At 34.6% G+C, this 22,278-nt stretch overlaps 1 protein-coding gene across 1 annotated transcript in view; it reads right to left on the bottom strand.

Moving 5' to 3' along the window:
• The window catches only part of GPC5 (glypican 5), a gene marked incomplete at both ends in the record, with an annotated part of 1,313,977 nt that overhangs the window by 648,658 nt on the left and 643,041 nt on the right, over positions 1–22,278 (bottom strand). The window contains one exon of the mRNA XM_081214376.1: positions 14,738–14,894. Coding sequence (XP_081070502.1) covers positions 14,738–14,894 — 157 coding nt within the window. The remainder of the gene's footprint in view (positions 1–14,737; positions 14,895–22,278) is intronic.

Here is a 22,278-nt window from a genome sequence, read left to right as displayed (position 1 = left end):
GTAATCAAAAGAGTGTGGTACTGGCACAAAAACAGAAAGATAGATCAATGGAACAGGATAGAAAGCCCAGAGATAAACCCATGCATATATGCTCACCTTATCTTTGATAAAGGAGGCAGGAATGTACAGTGGAGGAAGGACAGCCTCTTCAATAAGTGGTGCTGGGAAAACTGGACAGGGACATGTAAAAGTATGAGATTAGATCATTCCCTAACACCATACACAAAAATAAGCTCAAAATGGATTAAAGACCTAAATGTAAGGCCAGAAACTATCAAACTCTTAGAGGAAAACATAGGCAGAACACTCTATGACATAAATCACAGCAAGATCCTTTTGGACCCACCTCTTAGAGAAATGGAAATAAAAACAAAGATAAACACATGGGACCTAATGAAACTTCAAAGCTTTTGCACAGCAAAGGAAACCATAAACAAGACCAAAAGACAACCCTCAGAATGGGAGAAAATATTTGCAAATGAAGCAACTGACAAAGGATTAATCTCCAAAATTTATAAGCAACTCATGCAGCTCAATAGCAAAAAAACAAACAACCCAATCCAAAAATGGGCAGAAGACTTAAATAGGCATTTCTCCAAAGAAGATATACAGACTGCCAACAAACACATGAAAGAATGCTCAACATCATTAATCATTAGAGAAATGCAAATCAAAACTACACCAGTCAGAATGGCCATCATCAAGAAATCTAGAAACAATAAATGCTGGAGAGGGTGTGGAGAAAAGGGAACACTCTTACACTGCTGGTGGGAATGTGAATTGGTACAGCCACTATGGAGAACAGTATGGAGGTTCCTTAAAAAACTACAAATAGAACTACCATATGACCCAGCAATCCCACTACTGGGCATATACCCTGAGAAAACCATAATTCAAAAAGAGACATGTACCAAAATGTTCATTGCTGCTCTATTCACAATAGCCTGGAGATGGAAACAACCTAAGTGTCCATCATCGGATGAATGGATGAAGAAGATGTGGCACATATATACAATGGAATATTACTCAGCCATAAAAAGAAATGAAACTGAGCTATTTGTAATGAGGTGGATAGACCTAGAGTCTGTCATACAGAGTGAAGTAAGTCAGAAAGAGAAAGACAAATACCATATGCTAACACATATATATGGAATTTAAGAAAAAAAATGTCATGAAGAACCTAGGGGTAAAACGGGAATAAAGACACAGACCTACTTGAGAATGGACTTGAGGATATGGGGAGGGGGAAGGGTAAGCTGTGACAAAGCGAAAGAGAGGTATGGACATATATACACTACCAAACGTAAGGTAGATAGATAGTGGGAAGCAGCCGCATAGCACAGGGAGATTGGCTCGGTGCTTTGTGACCTCCTGGAGGGGTGGGATAGGGAGGGTGGGAGGTAGGGAGACGCAAGAGGGAAGGGATGTGGGAACAGATGTATATGTATGACTGATTCACTTTGTTATAAAGCAGAAACTAATAAAAAAAAAACATTTAGGGTCCACACAGAAGAGAAACTGCTAGAAGAATTCAGAATTAACGAGATAAGGACAATGGAGAATTAGGGAAGAAAAGAGACGGGTAAATACAGGGGAGGGAACAGAGCCAGAATATCTCAGAAAACAAACCATCACATACATTATTTAACACTACCTGAAAATAATAGGACTAGAAATTCAGTAAATTTAGAAAATATGTCTGAACCAAGCCTCCTTCTAAAATTTTAGGGAATTTAAATTTATGTAAAAATAAGCAACAGAAAAGGATCAAGACCAAATTTCATACAAAGTTAAATAGTATTCTACTATCATCTCTACAAACAGTGAAAGCACACCAGAAAACCAGACCCAAAATTTCACATACCATTTAAAATGAGCTAAAAGTTATCAAGAAAAGGATACAAGACACCAAATAAGTCAGAACTTTAAAAATTCAGAAATGAAGTTAGAGACTTCAAAAAAAAATGAAGAAAAATTCATTTAAAAATAAATAAAATCTAGAGGCAGTGTAAGAGTAAAAAAAAAATCACTATTCATACCTTAAGAGAAACAGAAAGTGAAAAGGAAGTGGATTTTAAAAATCAAAAATAAATTTAAGAATAGATAAAAGGTATTGGAGAATATACTGATAATAAGCAAATACAATTCAACAAATGTACAATAGGTGCTTCTGAAGAGGAAAATCAAAACAAGGGAAGAGAACAATTACTTAAACCTATAATTCAGCAAAAGTGTGCTAAAAAAAGATTTGACATTACTTATTTTAAAAGTATACCATGTCACTGAGAGGGTCCACTTAAAACTACCCATAAAGCTATATTCTAGTAAAATTACTGCAGTTAAAAAAAAAAATCGCTGGGCACTGAAAGGGTGAAAAAAAGAAAGAAAAAAGAATATGTTGCTTTTAAAGGGAACAAAATTAGAACATAGTCAGACATTTTGCCAGTAATGCTTTCTGCCAGAATAGACATCAGTGTATAGTGAAGAAATGCAAAGAAAGAAAATGTGAGCCTGCATTCTTCTAGCTAGCAAAATCGACTTTCATGTAAAAGGGGTACAAACTCTTATCACCAAGTAAAAACTTGTAAAATGTTGTTCTCATCAGTCCTTCTTAAGAAATGCACTAGAGAAACTGTGACATAAGAACTAGTAGTAAGCATCAAATATATAGCTAGCAGATATAGTAGGTGACCTAAATATATCTGTATCTGTATTATATTGATATAGTTTCTTGCCAAGGAAATATAGGTATATAAATATATATATGTATCTATATATATGTATATAGATAGATACATATATCTGTATATATATACATATATATCTCCATAGGGCTATTTGATATACATTAATATCTATATTATCACCATAAAATGGAGATAGAATATGATAAAATAGGCAAAAATATAACTGATTTAGTAATCATAATTGGTAGGGGTATTTTTAGTATTATTATAATATGGTACATCTAATATAGACTAAAGCAAATGAGTAATTATGAGATATTTATTTCTATTATGACCTGTATCTTTGAGAATCATGCCTTGTGCCCATATTGTGGTCATGAAAAACTGTTTTTTAATGAAACAAATAAAGGGATCATGTAAAAATGACTGACTCTGTATCTAAGGCAGATAATGTACAAGCTCAGCTTGGAATTCCTTGTTGTACTATAAGCAACGATACTAGCCAAGACTTTGAGAATCATGTCAAAAGGACTCAAGAGCCAAATGCAAGAAGTGTCAATGGGCAAAATGTGGGACAATCTGGACTTCAATAAGCATTACAAATGTTTTAGAAACTTCGTTCAAAATGAAACTTTAAAAAATTAAAAGAATTGGTCATCTTCTGAGAAAGACAAGGAGGGTACCAATTCATTTTCTTGAAACTGGTTAAATAAAAAGAAAAATTCAAGAATCTATCCTGCCTTTCTTGAAGGTCATAACCAAAATATGTAAGTGGATCACTGAAGTTGACCTTTGTCCAGAGAACATCTGTCCAAGAAGATAAATAACCCTGTAGAAGATAAAAAGGCTATGGATATGAAAGAAATTTCAGGTGAGGAAGTATATGAGAAATCTCATATACTTATGAAAAAAGTACAATTAAGAGAATAGGAACTAATATAGAATAAACTATTGTCCACTTCCAACCTTTGGACAGATATATAAAAGTAGTGGGAGTGGGAAAAAAAGTTTTTGCAAAAATGGGGAGCAAGACGATCTTTTAGTTTTTGCTGGTGAGAATATAAATTGACGCAATCACTTTGTTAACCAGTAACAAAGTTTGACATTTCCCAGTAATTCACTTAAGTGAAACTTATGCATACTCTGCTTTGTTTCTCTGTCATGCTACTTCTAGGTATACACTGCAGAGCCTCTTACACATGAGCATTAAGAGATATCTTCAGGATGGTTTAAGACGGTTTATAGCAACATTATTCACAATATTCAAAAACTGAAATCAACATCAATATCCATCAACAATAAAATAAATAAGTGGGTGTGTATATTCATAATTAGAATATGATACTTTGGTGAAAATGAATTAGTAGATATACACCCAACATAGGTGAACCTCAAAAATTTAACACTGAAGCAAAAGGAACACACTGTGTAACAACAAAGACTATATAATTCCATTTATAATAAAGTACAAACCCCAGAAAAATCCAGCAAGATATTGTTTATGATCACTGTAAACTCTCAGAGTGGGATGTTTTCAGAGAGGTATGGAAATATTCTGTTCTTGAACTGGGAGGAGGGGTAGATACAAATTTACTTTATTATTTTGCTTAAACTGTACGTGTGCATTGTGTGTCACTATAACTATCTCTCTCTCTACATTTATCTTTATCTCTACATTACTGTTATGATTTCACCTAGTTTTATGGAAGATTCCTCTCTTCTTGCTAGTTCATGGAAGCAATTAAGAAAACTTTTTATGTATTTCACTGAACTATTTTTTTGTTTCAGTGGGGGGTGGGGTGGGCTGGGCATTACGGTAATGGTGTCTATAGATGAAGTCATTTAATCCTCACAAGGATGCTTCTTGGAGAGTACTGTTACTACCCCCATCTCAAGGAAATTCAGGCATAGAACAATTATTTGTGCAAGGTAAGTGGTAAGTTACTTGTGCAAGATGTATATTATTTGTACATGTTTCTTCTCTTAACCAGTTCACTGTATTGCTAGTACAAATAACTGTAAACCGAAACAAAATGACCACACAGAGAAACTTTTAGTAGTTCCTTTTGGCCTACCAAATTACATACAAACTTCTCACTCTGGAACTCAAAACCGTTGTAACATTTTTAATCCATTTTTAGACTTCCAATATTTTTTCAAACAATTTGAATAACTTTGTGCCTCTTTGAGCATGCTCCTTACCCCCTCTCCCCACCCCACTGTGCCTTTGTTCACGGAACTTGCTCTTCACAGTGTACCTTCCCCTCCCTATTGTCAATTGCTGAAACCAAATAATGTGTCCACCCTGTCCAATACCACTTTCTCATAAACACTGCAGTCAAATGTTATTTGTTTTCAGATTGCCCTTTTCCTGTCTTCTCTAAAGAGTGTTTTCCAAATGTACCATTTCGATACCCTCTCTCCTCTCTGTTAGTTCACATGAAACTTTGATTTCTCTCTGTTGGAATGTAATGTGATAAAGGGAAAGTGCAAGATATTTCTTTAGTGGTCAATTCAATCTGGGGGAGCTGATGAAGATGAAACATTTCTGCTGAGATAACACAGGTACTCTTTCAAGATGAAGTTTTCTTGAAGCCAGTGTAATCTGACGCCTTCAGACCCTGAGAAAAGATGGAAGTGCCTTTCCTTTGGTGTCATAAAGTGACTCACTTTGCTGTACACCTGAAACTAACACAACATTGTAAATGGACTATAATCCAATAAAAATTAAAAAAAGAAAGTAAACTCAAAGCTAAAAACAATCAAACTGAGACTGCTACCAAAAATCATATAGGATAAGCCACTATTACCAGCCTAAATGTTATAGTCCTTAATGTCCTGGTGCCTATGATGCTTTATTGTAATGCTAATTTATAAATGTAGACAGTGTTTTATAAGAGTTCATCCTGCTTTAAGAGGAAGGAACACTCCCAAACTCATTCTATGAGGTCACCATCACCCTGAAAACAAAACCAGACAAAGATGTCACAAAAAAAGAAAACTACAGGCCAATATTACTGATGAACATAGGTGCAAAAATATTCAACAGCATATTAAAAGGATCATACAAAATGATCAAGTGGGGTTTATCCCAGGAATGCAAGGATTCTTCAATATACACAAATCAATGTGATACACCATATTAACAAACTGAAGGATAAAAACCATATGATAATCTCAATAGATGCAGAAAAAGCTTTCAACAAAATTCAACACCCATTTATGATAAAAACTCTCCAGAAAGTGGGCATAGAGGGAATCTACTTCAACATAATAAAGGGTGTATATGACAAACTCACAGCCAACATCATTCTCAATGGTGAAAAACTGAAACCACTCCCTCTAAGATCAGGAAAAAGACAAGTGTGCCCACTCTCACCACTATTATTCAACATAGTTTAGGAAGTTTTAGCCACAGCAATCAGAGAAGAAAAAGAAATAAAAGGAATCCAAACCAGAAAAGAAGAAGTAAAACTGTCACTGTTTTCAGTTGACATAGTACTATACATAGACAATCCTAAAGATGCGTCCAGAAAACTACTAGAGCTAATCAATGAATCTGGACACAAAATTAATGCACAGAAATATCTTGCATTCCTACACACTAACAATGAAAAATCTGAAAGAAAAATTAGGAAAATTAGGAAACACTCCTACATTGCAACAAAAAGAGTAAAGGACCCAGGAATAAATCTACCTAAAGAGACAAAAGACTTGTATGCAGAAAACTATAAGACACTGATGAAAGAAATCAAAGATGACACAAACAGATGGAGAGATATACCATGTTTTTGCATTGGAAGAATCAACGTTGTGAAAATGACTATACTACCCAAAGCATTCCACAGATTCATGGCAACCCCTATCAAACTACCAAAGGCATTTTCACAGAACTAGAGCAAAAAAATTTACAATTTGTATGGAAACACAAAAGACCGTGAATAGCTAAAGCTATCTTGAGAAAGAAAAACAGAGGTGGAGGAATCAGGCTCCCTGACTTCAGACTATACTACAAAGCTAAAGTAATCAAGACAGTATGGTACTGGCACAAAAACAGAAACATAGATCAATGGAACAGGATAGAAAGCTCAGAAATAAACCACATGGTCACCTTATTTTTGATAAAGGAGGCAAGAATATACAATGGAGAAAAGACAGCCTCTTCAATAAGTGGTGCTGGGGAAACTGGACAAATTTGTAAAGGAATGAAGTACATGTAAATAATGAAATTAGAACACTCCTTAACACCATACACAAAAAATAAACTCAAAACGGATTAAAGACCTAAATGTAAGGCCAGACACTATAAAACTCTTAGAGGAAAACACAGGCAGAACACTCTATGACAAAAATCACAGCAAGATCCTTTTTGACCCACCTCCTAGAGTAATGGAAATAAAAACAAAAATAAAAAAATGGGACCCAATTAAACTTAAAACCTTTTTCACAGCAAAGGAAACCATAAATAAAACAAAAAGACAACCCTCAGAATGGGAGAAAATATTTGCAAACAAAGCACCAGACAAAGGATTAATCTTAAAAATATACATGCAGCTGAATAACAAAAAAACAAACAACCCAATCCAAAAATGGGCAGAAGACCTAAATAAACATTTCTCCAAAGAAGATACACATATTGCCAACAAACACAGGAAAGGATGCTCAACATAACTAATCATTAGAGAAATGCAAATCAAAACCACAATGAGGTATCACCTCACACCAGTCAGAATGGCTATCATCAAAAAATCTACAAACAATAAATGCTGGAGAGGGTGTGGAGAAGAGGGAACACTCTTGCACTGTTGGTGGGAATGTAAGTTGATACAGTCACTATGGAGAACAGTATGGAAGGTCCTTAAAAAACTAAAATAGAATTACCATATGACCCAGCAATCCCACTACTGGGCATATACCCAGAGAACACCATAATTCAAAAAGACACATGCACCCCAATGTTCATTGCAGCACTATTTACAACAGCCAGGTCATGGAAACAACCTAAATGCCTACTGACAGACGAATGGATAAAGACGATGTGGCACATATATACAATGGAATATTACTCAGCCATAAAAAGAAATGAAATTGCGTTATTTGTAGTGAGGTGGATGGATCTAGAGTCTGTCATACAGAGTGAAATAAGTCAGAAAGAGAAAAACAAATACTGTATACTAACACATATATATGGAATCTAAAAAAAAAAAACATGGTTCTGAAGAACCTAGGGGAAGGACAAAAATGAAGACGCAGACATAGAGAATGGACTTGACATGGGCGGGGTGAAGGGGAAGCTGGGACGAAGTGAGAGAGTGGCAGTGACATATATACACTACCAAATGTAAAATAGATAGCTAGTGGGAAGCAGCCACATAGCACAGGGAGATCAGCTCTGTGCTTTGTGACCACCTAGAGGGGTGGGATAGAGAGGGTGGGAGGGAGATGCAAGAGGGAGGGGATATAGGGATATATGTATACATATAGCTGATTCAGTTTGTAATACAGCAGAAACTAACACAACATTGTAAAGCAATTATACTCCAATAAAGATGTAAAAAAAATGTTCATGCTCCTTTAATAAAAACTCATTTTAGAGATGCTAATAAAGAAGGGATGTAATGAAGAAGGGCATACATTTTTGCTCCTCATAGTATGGTACTTAGACCAGCAGCAATCATCATCTGGGAACACATAAGGAATGCCCCACATAAGACTTCCTGTCTGATGCTCGTATTCTTACCAAGAATCCCACACGATCTGTATGACAAGAGGCTGTGAGAACCTCTAAGCCCAGATCATATGCTCTATTATTTAATTATTTACAGTAAGATGAGCACTTAATTCATCAAAAACCTATATGAAAATACTATTTCTACACAATTAGAGCTAATGAAGTCATTAAAGAGCTAAAAATGTACCTAACCTGCTTCTGCATTTTATCCATTCATCCTCACTGAAGGGTAATATTGCAACTTCAATAATCATTCCGTTTATTTGCAACAAGATGATATAAAAAATAGACCTGGATATGGTTATATACAAATATGGTTTGTTTCTGATTATATTGACAGCTACGTGACTTTGGGCAACTCATGATCAAATGTATCTGAGGATATTTTCTTAAATTTTAATTTTTTACTCTCTCTTTTTTTTTTTTTTTTTTTGTGGTACGTGGGCCTCTCACTGTTGTGGCCTCTCCCGTTGTGGAGCACAGGCTCCGGATGCGCAGGCCCAGCAGCCATGGCTCACGGGCCCAGCCACTCCGCGGCACGTGGGATCTTCCTGGACCTGGGCACGAACCCGTGTCCCGTGCATCAGCAGGCAGACTCTCAACCACTGCGCCACCAGGGAAGCCCTACTCTATATTGATCACACAGTCATACTTAGCATTGTGCTAGTCAACAGAGACCATAATTTCTTTATTCTATGTCCTCTGGTGTGGTATAGATTTAGTTACAAGATTTACAGGATAGCTGGTTGATCCGGAATGCATGCTAGGAGGCTCCTTAAGCTTTAATTAATGTCTCCTCTCCTCACCTCAGTGATTTAACATCAGTTCTGTGTCTAAGCCAAAGCAATGAAAATCATTCCTTAGGCATTCAAGGACAAATTCTTTTATTTCAGTTCTATTATTTAATCCATGACTGTGATATATAGCTAGTAAAGAGGATGAGAGATGATTTTAGATGATTCATCAGGTATCCAGATTCTATTACACAATCTTGTTAACAAAACATCAAGCAGGTAGCATGAGTCTCAATTATTTAGAAACCAAAATGGAAATGTATAATCAGAATAATATTCATAATGATCATATACTAATTAAAATATATTTATCTTAGCTATATATTTCATTTGTCTTTAGTATAATTTTCATAAGTAGTGTAAAAACTGTGGTAGATGACAATTTCAAAGTGTTCACAACTTTAAACATTGAACAGGATCAGGAAGTGTTTCCTTGTACATTTCTCTGGTTTTATCATGACCCTTCAGTATTAGACACTTGCAAAACATAGATCAAAGTGTTCAGGGCTTCCCTGGTGGGGCAGTGGTTGAGAGTTTGCCTGCTGATGCAGGGGACATGGGTTCGTGCCCCGGTCCGGGAAGATCCCACATGCCGCGGAGCAGCTGGGCCCGTGAGCCATGGCCACTGAGCCTGTGCTCCACAACGGGAGAGGCCACAACAGTGAGAGGCCCGTGTACCACACACACACAAAAAAAGTGTTCAGTCATTATTCAAGATTACTTTCACTGTGTCACAAAGGGAAGAGTCTAAGTACATTTATAAAGATGATTTATTTTTAGCTTAACTGAATAAAGTAATGATAGCTGTTTAGTTATTTTCAGTACAGTTTCTTACATTTGGGATAATTTATTAATGGTCTATTTATCAACACTTAGCAAAATAAGCTGAATACATTTTATTTTAATCAAATTGGATGAAACTTGAATTTTAGAAACTACTTTAATAGATAGATTTGGAACTGTTATTAATGTAAACAAATATTACATGCTTGCATTATATGTTTTACATAATTTATATTGGAAAGAAAAAATCACCAACTAGAGAACGTAAACTATTACAAAATGATTTGTACAAAGTGAATAATTACATAGTTTTAGTTGTTCTGGAAAATAAAGATTTCATTATCTAAAGAAAATGCAACTTGTAGTACTTTTTTTCTTTTTGAGTTCTTCCTTAACCTCCATGTCTAGCTGAGATTTTGAAATAAAGGTGATTTATGGTGAAAATAAGTTTGAGGAAGCCAAGAATATCCACTTGCTCTATAATCCTGCATTATTAAATAAATCAGCACCTTTTATTTTTCAGTGGATAACAAAGTAACATTATCATTTTACTATGCACATGGAATACACTATTCTCTTCCAAGGTCACTGTTAGTATCACACTATAGATACATTTGTTAGAGGCTGATCTAAGGTTCGTTACTAAGTGACAAATCCAAAGCACAATATAAACAATAGTTCTATTTATTTTAGTCTATCAAAGATCAACCAAAAGTTCTTTCTAGATCTAGTAACTTAATATTCCAATGTATTATCCTTTTATTTCCAAATAAATCTCATTTAAATTAAAAACTTTCTGTTCTCATCAGCTTACTTCCTGATGTAACACATAGGGGAATTCTCTATAGCTGGAAAAGGCTATCTACCATATTATTATTGCTATTATGGTGCAGTAAGTGGCTTGTGGGACAGAAAGTAGGTGAGAATAGAGATGATAAAAGTTTGAGACTGAGTCCTGGCTTTCTCAAATATTTAGAATTTGAGATGAGGATGAGAACCTATAAAAGAGGAAGAGCAGCCCGGGAGATAAGAAGAACCGAATGGTAAATAGCCCTTCCCAGGAAAGACTTTCAGTGTCTTTCAGGACAGACTTTCAGGGGCCTCCTAGCATGCATTCCGGATGGCGATTCAGGAGGGCATAGGGTTCAGAGTGCTGCATTGGGACCCATTTCATGACTGCTCTGCAGAGGTATGTTAAAAACACTATCAGGGAAAAAGTCATTTGAACACATTCTTAAAAACCTCTGTTGTCATTTACAGGCTTCTCAGTTAAAATAAATTATGTTTAAAACTGCTAAAATGCTACATAGTATTGTACAACCAATGATGAATATGACAATAGACAGAGATTATCTCACACAATCTGAAGACTTAAAATCACCCTATTATTTTTGAATGTGTGGTGTCTGAACCAACTTGTGATCAAATTCATTTTGTCTGAGATTATTACTATGAACCATCTTACCAAAATAAATTTGATCATGGATTATATATTCTTTTAGTTAAAAGTGGAGTTACTGCAATTTAAATTATAACATCACATAAGAATTGCAAGCAGTGCTACTGCAGATTTTCAAAACTACATGTGGATAGTTTTGCTGTGGCCTCTCTTTAGTGGCACTTTGGTTTGTTTTATAACAGTTGAAAATAACAGAATTTGGGGATATTAGAATAGTCAAATAGTTGAAAAGTATTGATGGTAGTGAGAGTAGTTTTGCTCTGCATGGCTACAAGAACAGAACTTGTTTCTTCCAGTGGCGTTTAAAACCTACCATCCCTTAGCTACTTTGAAAGGATGGCAAGTGTCCAGGATGAGGGGAAATGAAAGTTCAAAGCCATTCCAACCCTGCTATTCCAAGGTACTAGTGAAATAACCATACCTACATTTATGAGCCAAATTCGATGCAATAAAAATATAGAAAAAAATTTCTGTAATATTAGGATTTTTAAACCACTCTACTAAAATAAGAAAGTATTTTCAGTTTCCTAAGAGTGAACAGTACATAGTATAGATGTTTTTTATTATTAATACATCAGTTCACATTTAAGCATATCCAACAGGTATGATATAAATAGAGATAGTTTTAAAAGCTAAATATTTGTAAATCATTTGATAACATCGTTGACGAAAACAAAATGATACCTAAGGGGTACATAAATATTTTGGTGGTAAAACATTGCACACTGAAATATATAAATCCCTCTTGTCTGAAAAAAACATTAACCAAAACAGAAACAGAAAATCAGTTCAAGTGTTGGTCAGTAAGATATTTATCAACTTTGAACATTTGCATAAATGGAGCAAAATCATTAAATTTATAAGTCACAGTATTACTATTATTCCTTGTAACTATATATAGCTATAAATAAAAACATACATGTATAACTATTTTTAATCAGACATTTTGAACTGACAAATGAACTATGTTCTACTTGTATTTTATAAAGAATAAACATAAGTGTAAGGAAGAAATAATGATGCATTTCAAATTTTTAACACAAATGACACCTTGATAAACTTTTTAGAGCACAATATTTTTAAGTCATTAAGACCACCTAAAACGATATCATAAAATGCTTTAGCAATATATCTAACCAGCCAAACACAGGTAAACTATTACAGTGCTTTATAAAAATAGAAATGTGACCTACGCTTTGCTACTTGCCATGTCCCTCTTTATTTCAGCAGGCTATCCACAGTAGGTTCCTAACCACTTATTAAAAATTGAAAGGCAACAGCTATAAACCCTTAGAAACATGATAGGTAACCCACTTACAGCAGATGTGGATTTTTTTTTTATTGTTTACCTGCAGTTGTTGAAAACCACCTATTTCTTACATTTCCCCAATTCTGATGGATAGTTGCTTGTACCATACCTGTCCATTTCAGCAGTAATTGAAAACAGAGTTTTAAAGTAAAAAATTCATTCTTGTCACCTTGACAAGCATGGTTTTGTAAGAAAATTATTAGTAGTTGAATATCCTCCACCGTCTCTACTCTTCTTGTGAAATAAGTCGAAAGAGTTATCTATTAATACATAGAAAGTTCTTGAGCTTATAAATAACTTCAGGAGTGAAAAATCCCTATTAAAATGCTAATTCTACACACACACACACAATTTACAGAAAAAATTGTAACCTAAGCTGTTTGGATAATAATTTTTAATGCCTTAAAACCCTGCTAATATTCAAATGGAAAGGAAATTATGGTACATATAAATACTCAAGATCAAGTGAAAATAAAAGACTATTTAATATTATCCTAATAGATATGTATCATAATTCCAAAATACAATGGAAGGCATTTTAACTCTTAGTAAAAATGTTATTTTCCTAATGAAAACCCTTTTCCATTTGCTTTATCTTCCTTTATTTTTTTGGCCTAAACAACAAAAGATAGAAAAACAAGAGAAATCAATCTGATAAATGATATTAGTACCAATAACAAGAGCACATATCCCTACTGCTCCTACATTAGTAGAAGATGTGTAATCTTCACTAGAAAATTGTGTTAATACATCAAAGAATTTTGTGGTCCTTTGTTCAATTGCTACTCCAGTGTATTAAACCCTGTCTATTTACTTTCTATGTTAAATTTATTACTGTTTCTAACAGGAAAACATGTACCTTTATATTGTCTTGATTTTGTACCTCTTCCAGCTTCCATTCCTTTAACCAATATATTTGCCTTACAAAACAAGATCCTAGAAGGAATGGGGTATTGATACTTGAAGCGTTGGTAGTGTTCTAAATTTACTACAAGAGAACTGAAAAGTAAATGAATTCTTCTACCACCAAAGTCATGAAAAGACATTTCTAACAGGTCCAGAGCAGCCCTTTGTGATTTAGAGGGAGACTATCAGGTCAGCCTCCAGATAGGGCTGCACAGGTCCAGAAGATTACTTTATAAAGTAATTCCCTTTGGTATGACCTGAATTAAGTGAATAGTTGAAAGTTAGCTGCTCTGGGTACCTTAACTTTCACACTTCTTTCTCAGTTGATAACTTTGGTTGTCTTGCCTGTGTGAACATATACATGCACATAACAATGAAGAGCCTACCTTCCTCATTTTGTATGTGAAGACAAGGAAAGGAAATTCATCTGGTGATATTTTTGGTTGTCATTATTTGGTAGTTTTATCATTTGTAATAGTGACCAGTCCAGCAATACCAGAAATGGTTTTTAAACCCACATGATCAAAACAATGTGAATAATTAGTGAGATCTTTTTGGGAAGAACCAGTTCATAGGAGTTAAACCCAAGTAGTTTCTCACCATAACTAACCATATATTTAACCAGTTTCTTTGTAATTTGAACATGAAAACCTGATAAAATTTATCTAATGGCATGATAACATAATAAAATTGCAGAATGTTAGTATTTAGTAGGGCTCACACATCCTGGTTTCACCAAGATACATTTACTGCCCACCATACTAGCTATCTCACAACCTACAGACTATCCTACTTTAAAACTATGAATTCTCAGAACTGATGGTCATTCACTAGTTTTTCACAGAAAAATATCATTTCCATTTAAAGTCATTAGTTAAAAAGAAACAAAAACCCCAAGAATGCATGTCCTGAATAACTAAAAAAAAGGGGGGGGTTATTTTCACTTCCAATTCCTCTTGCATTTTTCTGAATTCACTACCATTATTTCTTTATATTCATAATAATAATTTTCCTTAATTATGTCTCCAAATCCATGCTTCAGAAGTGGTGTTAGAATCATACACTTACAGTCTGTGATTTTCAGTGTCCTCTTGACTTCTCCACTTCCTGATCCCCTGCAACCATCTTCATCATCACAGTCCCCACTGACTGGTTCAGCCATGTCGCCACCACTGCCCATGTGAAGTTCCCACTTGCTGGGTTTGGGTGACCTACCCTGTAACAGCTAAATATGAATACCAAACACATTTATTAATAGAAAATTCAAATCATTTAAGAATGCTATTCAACAATATGTAGAAATTAGAACTATTTTCTTATGTGGATCCAGTGTTTTGATGTAGACACCTTACCACATCAAGTATGCAAGAAAGATCAGAAACTACTGAAATAATAATAAATAATGGGCAAGATCTTACAGCTGTAAAGAGCTACAGTCTGCCTATTAGCTCTGTGATACAGCTTTGGAAAATAAATAAAACCAGATCTTCTTGCTCATGGATACTTTGGTTAGAGAATCCGCTGTTTAAGCAGGGTAAATCAAACTCCAGTACAACACAACCCCTTCTGCAGTGTATCGTCTGATAATATTGTACTGTTTTGTAAACCGACAGTCCAAAATTTCCCAAAAAGAAAAGTGCTATTCTTCCAGAAAAGATTCAGTGAAAGGAATATAGAATTCTGGACATGTACATTTATAGTTTTATTTAAACTTCATGGATTAAATACTTAGACCAATGTACATGGCACAGAACTGAACCTTGGAACAAAAGACTTAGGTTCTACTTCCATTTATACGAATTACTTAAGAAATTTAACCAACTTTTTGTTCTTGGTTCTCAAGTATTTCATTTACTTTTATGAGCAAAATAGATGGTTAGACATTTCCCCCTATAGCATGGGGAAAATAATTTTTTTGAATAATATTGGACACGCCTAAACTCCTTTTCCAAAAGGTGATGTTATGAATAATAGACTATTTCACTTAAAGCTAAAACTGAGTAAAATGATCCAATATGTGACATTTACCCCCCTAAGGCAGTTTTGGAGGACACGTGACCAAGCGTGAGCACTAGAGGGCCCTGCCATATTGTGAATGAAATATATTGCAGCTGAACAGTTAATGGGCATTCAAATTTTCAAGGTGTTTTATGAAAGTAATAGGGTTGTTATTTCTTAGAGATTTTCCAGATAACAGTATTAATTAGCAGACAATAATCAAACACACAACTCAACGATGGCATTCTATATTGAAAAAAAAAAAGAGCAATCTATCCTCGGTACACGTAAGATAAATATGTTTAGCATATAAAGAACACTAAGATTAAGCACCTGGACTTTGACAATTGATAAACTTTCAAAATTAAAAATAAAATTAGGTCACGAATTCTGAAATGTATTTTCTTAAAATTTATTTTCCTTGACAAAAGTGAAATGTTAAAACAATTTGACAATAATTTAAAAATTCTCATCAGGATTTATTTCTATTGATCAGCATTTCCCAAGTGTTAATAGGCATTAAATTTTAAAAGAAGGCTTCTTCCATGGTCAAGTGAATTTGGGATTAAGTTAAACCAAACTTCTTATTGTGTTTAATGCACTGATATGTATGCTACTTCCTGTAGTGGGGTGTGGCAATGGGGAAATACAGATACGTAATAAAGCATATAAAAATTCAAAAATCTGAAAAAGGATAGGAAAAATAAATGTCATTATATTATAAAAATTATATTTAAATGTTCTATAAATTTTAATACAATAATACCATTTATCATTTGTTATTTAACATAATCATAAAGGGCTGGGACTCAGAGGTCCAACATACCAATAATTAAATCCTGATTCTGACATATATTAATCATATGACATTGGACATTGGGCAAGTCCCTGAATAACTCAGCTCTTTCATAACTAAAAGAAAGACAATAATATACCTGGATCATTGTTCTTATTATGAGAAAAATACCTAAACTATACTGCATGGTGTTGCCACATTAAAAATTAATATATTTTGCTAATTATTATCTTTGTTATTATATATTCTATTGCAATATTGCTTAAACACTCAGAACACAATAATTGAAAACTGATTTGATAAAGAATTCAATTACATGATTTACATTAAAATTTTTCAAAGTCGTAGCTTACACGTACAATAAAAGCCAAACTCTCTGATGATGTGTTATTCCTTTTGTCACTGACACTTTTTCCCAACGTTTTCCCATTTCAACTTTATTTCCCCTTTACTTTCCTAAGTATTCTTCCAATATTTTACTGGGACCTTAGTCAGAACAAGAAAGAATCTCACAAACAGCACCAACAATGTATAAGTCACGAAGATCCAGCTCAGTGAATGTGAACTCAGAAATGCAAAAAGAAAGATAGCACATGTAAAACAAAACTTACTGTTTTAGGTAACTGGTTTTGGTTGAAAGCAATTAAATGCATGAATTATCAGAGAATGATTCATTAGTTTATAGTGACTTGTAAAAATAATAGATGACACTAGAGAAAAAAATATTTTTTTAAAAAATTAATATATTTACTACTTTTATCTTCTCCATCACTTCAGTGACACTCCAAGAAACAGCTAAGGCACACAAACATATTTTTAAGAAATAATACTATATAAAACCATATTTTAATTTAAACTATCTGTGGTGCAGCAGGATTATAAAATGGGCCCCAAGACTTCTTACTCAAATCCCTGGGACTGTGAATATGTCACTGTCGCATCCATTGCATTACATGGCAAAAGGAGTTTCACAAATGATCAGCTTATCCAAATATATCCACGATCCCATCTGATCCATGCTTCCAGGTCCCCAGTGATCCCATCTCTCTCTGGTAGAGTCAACATCTCCATCTGCATCTCCTCTGCATGAAGATTCTGTTTTAAATGCTCCCTATCTTACTTCTCAATCATCATACATCCACAAAAGTTCATTTTCATTCTCACAATTATATTAAAACTTAATTTGTGAAAATTCCCAATAAATTTCTAATCAACAAAAACAATGAGCTTTTTGCAGTTAGACCCTTATTCAAAATGCCACTTCGTTGGGACTAAACTATTCTGATTTCTTCTTAGTTTGATCATCTTTCTCCTCACTTCCAAAACAGTAAAAATGTTTCAGTTAATAATGTAAATCCCCTGTTCTTTCTTTTTAGTCTCTTTCTGGGAACCCATCCTAACAGATTGTGCTCTCACCTGTATACAGAGCACACTCAAGTCTTTATTTGCAGCCCTTGTTACTCTTTAGCTCACCAGTAAGCAGTAGTTAGATATAAAATGTACTCTACTACTTTGCATCTTAAAATAGAACAACTCACCTCCACTATTCAGGTATCATTACAACTTATCTCCCCAACTCCCTCATTGTGGGGGACACTGGTCTCTCCTGCCTACTACCACTATATTATTTTCCTCAAATCAGTATTTTCACCATGTCATTTCTCTGCCTTAGTGCTTTTTGTGACACTATACTGGTTTCAACATGTATCCAGCAGAGAAATATCAATCTGGATAGTTGAGTCACAGAAAGAAGTCCTGGGATGAAATGTTTGGGAAATTCATACTATGTCCCCTTCTTGAGATCTAGGAACTAAAGGCTCATGGGGAATCTTACAGTAAGTAATCTGTTTAGTTGAGATTCACCTTACATTTTCCAAATTAACATAAGCAAATTAGCCCCTCCCCTCACACAACAACCATTGACATACTTTGGAAATGAGTCCATAATGAAAAGTTCAAATTTAGCCTCCAGTCAAGGTCCCATAAAATATACTGATTAAAAAAAATTATATCTAGGGCTTCCCTGGTAGCGCAGTGGTTGAGAGTCCGCCTGCCAATGCAGGGGACACGGGTTCGTGCCCTGGTCCGGGAGGATCCCACATGCCGTGGAGCAGCTGGGCCCGTGGGCCATGGCCGCTGAGCCTGCTTGTCCGGAGCCTGTGCTCCGCAACGGGAGAGGCCACAACAGTGAGAGGCCCGCGTACCACAAATATATATATATAAAGCAGCACCCCCCAGCACCCAAATTCCACTACACAGCAATTTGGTTTTCTTACAGAAATTGTGTGAATTTATATGTTTATAATTTTGCTTATGCTTGTTTTATGTTCTCTTCTTTATCACTATTATCATTATAAACAATATGACATGATATCACTAACTTAATTCTGTCTTTGAAGGAGGGAACCCATACCAGAGTAAAAATGTCTCCCTTCATCCTCATCCTGCCTTGGCTCTGAGTTTGTCCATATGTAAAGATGATGACACTTTGAACACTTCAACAGATTCCCCTGTCATGGAGGGTAGAAAGTCGATCAGTACATACATATTTACAGAACTATTACAACATAAAAAAGGGCATGATTTTGAGTCCCAGCCACATATTAATTGTGTGCCTTTAAGCCAATCACTTAAGGCCATTAAAGCTCATTTTATTCTATTGAATAATAATCCAAAGGAAAGCACTTTATATACTATAAAGCACTGCACTCATTTACAGTGTTCTGTGCAAGACACCGCATCCATAAAATTGAGAAGCCTACAAAGTAAGGACAGAATAGAAAAAAAATTCAACATCTTTTAGAGTGTTCCTTTTTTCCTCAGCGCCATGCAATTTGTGCAGTCAGCTGATTAGCTGAAAATAGTTTTGATGACTGATGCTTCCTGCTTATGTTTAATTGGTTTAGGAAGCTCATTAGGGATGCTATCTCAGAGGATGAATTTGGTGGGTAGAATATCTGATGACTCTGAGGCAAATGTATTTCTTTCAGCTGGTGAATTAATCTCTCAACAGACTCAATTTGCCTTTTACTAACTGTCTGGCAATATCCCATGGTTGCAATAGCCTTTCAAACACTTAGAATAAAATCTCGCTATAGATGGCTTACATACACATGTTTGCTGTGAAAGAGAAACATATTCATCACATTCAACAATCTTCACACATGAGAGCAATGGAATGTGCTTCAAAATCCTACATATAATGATACATCTCTAAAATATTCCCTCCATCCGTTTCCAATCTTTTACACAGATATACAAGAAGTAAATATGTGTTTAGAACATATTAGTTATCATATGTTCTAGTCATCTATTCAAACATAGACATGGTAAAAGATTCTGTTTTACAATTTTGTGTTATTGATGGGTATATATGTTGGGTGGTAAAAATACAAATGCTGACAGAAAATTTCAAACCAGAAAAATGAGGCGTAGAAAAAAGTGTGCACTCATTTCATCATTAATAAAATATCTCTAAAGAATATATCTTAAGTAGAGAACAAAAAATTCTCTATGTATAAATACATGTTAATATGTACATATATATGAATTTAATTTCGTTATAAAAAACTGGTATCTGTACTTTCATACAATTAAAATAAAACCTATAAAGAAATGTATGGGAAATAGGAAAACAACAGAAGCTTATAATATTTAAAAATTGGAACTCTGATTCAAAATTCCTTATGACGTATTTTTTTAAATTTATCTTTGTAATAACATATTTAGATTAGACCTTTTTTTATAAAAAACCTCTTTATATAACTGCTCCCATTTTTTCTTGCAATTTAACTTCCCTTTCCTCAAACCTCCAATTCTGTTCCCATCTATACCCCAACCTACTCCTCCCTATTTTCACCTTCATCACTTAAACTTTTTCATCTTTTAAATGTTTTCCTTATAGTAAATTTTCCACTCTCTTTCAGACTTAGAAAATATTTTATCCACATAACCTAAATACCACAAATCTCCAGATTATATTAAAGATTATATTTTCAAAAGCACTTAAACCTTTATAGGCTATTCTACCTAAAAAGCCAAGCACATTTTACAATATGTCATGTTATGTTAAGTTGACCAGACACGGAAGTCATTTCTGTCGGATTTCTTGTCAGTGTTTGCTTTAACTTTGAGCTTTCTGATCTCAGCTTCTGTTGTGCTGGTAATTTGAAAGGTCACTGTTCTGTGACATTTGGTTTATGCAATGCAGTCTGGTAATTTATAAAAGTCTTGTGATTTTGTAAATAGAATACTGAACTTAGGAAAGGCTTACTACATTCATTCTCTGGCCTCTTAAACTGTAAAGAAGTCATCTGTTCTTTTTCCCCTAAGAAAATTCTGTATATCTCCCTTCCACTGTGCCTGAACCTTACCTTCAACTCAAAATGTGGCCAGTTCCATTTTCTGAGCTGCCATAACAAAAGTGACCAGATAAGATTTATAATTAATGCGTGCCTTAGTCCAAACTCGAAACTAGACCTCACAGGATAGTTAAAACTAAAAGCTGGTGAGTTAAGTGCAGGAATAAAAGGAAACAGGCACATAACCTCAAATAAGACTCAGGAAAATTTTTGGCCCTAAAGAGGAAGTGTGCATGCCAAACATTATAAATTATCAAATGGCTTTTGTGAAATGTCTATGTCAAAACACTCCAAGGACCCAAAAAGAACTGGTGAAAAAGCAAAACAACCTTTCTTACAAGACAACCCCAGAGTTACTGTTGGAGACGTCTATGAAAACATACATGCCAAGTCAGCTGGACGGGTCCAGAAGAGCAATAGAGGAGTAGGGGAAGATACAAGGACATTTGGGGAGGTAAGTAATGTAAAGTGACCCTGAAGCAGGAGAAGAAGGGGAGAAGAAAAGTGGAGGTCATAAGTAAACTAAAAGCCCAAACCTGTTCAGTGGAATAACTAGATGTGCAATGAGAAATCCTGAGTCAAATATTTTATTATGGGGTGACATGATGTATACCAATTATACCACTGAAAATTTTTTAAAGTGTGAAAATTATTTTCTTGATGCCGCTACTTCAAAGCTAATTTCTTAATTTTCAAGATCACTGCACGTTCACCAACACACGCACACAAAGTCACATATACATACTGTCACCCACCAATATTATAGGACAGAAACCATCATCCAGGTTTCTAGATGACCCAGGCTTCATCTATGATTGAAATTAAAGGGCATTCTAAACAAGAATGAGCAGATATTAAATAATTTGATTATTTTGCATTCCTGAGGTACAGAATAAATTTATATTGTTCATGGTGTGGTTTATCATTGTGAAGTCATTTTTTAACATGTCAAAAGCCTGTATCTCTTTAACTAGGTCTTCATATGCATGGGGAGGATTTAAATATCCACCAAAATGATACAGACTCACATGGAAATTTGCCTCAAATGTGTAGTTACTTGTGCCCTGGATCACTTCAGGAAACTGCCTCTGCTTGGTATAGGTGTCACGGCAATTAAAGGTACAAGTAACTTGCTGTTGAGAACACGTTTAACTATTTGGCTAGTTATCCTATACCATCTTCCTGACATTACAGAGCCCAGCAAATGAATTTCTAAAATCAAGGATAGACCAAAACTGAACATCTACTGCTCCTGAGGAAAATAAGTGAAAGCATTCCAAAGCATAGAGGGATTGATTGAAGATGAATTCAACACAACTCAATATCATCTGGTGAATCAGGCTTCTATTCACCACACTCTACCATATCATAAAGGTAGTTTTACATGCATTTCCTAGTTAATGACGTAGATAGTATTAATTTTACATGTGTTAGCAGGTGAATGGTTTTCTTCC

Source organism: Mesoplodon bidens, assembly GCF_964165515.1.
Source record: "Mesoplodon bidens genome assembly, chromosome: 17".
NCBI lineage: Eukaryota > Metazoa > Chordata > Mammalia > Artiodactyla > Ziphiidae > Mesoplodon > Mesoplodon bidens.
The sequence above is the reverse complement of the archived record's forward strand: the minus strand, read 5'-3'. Positions and strand labels throughout refer to the sequence as shown.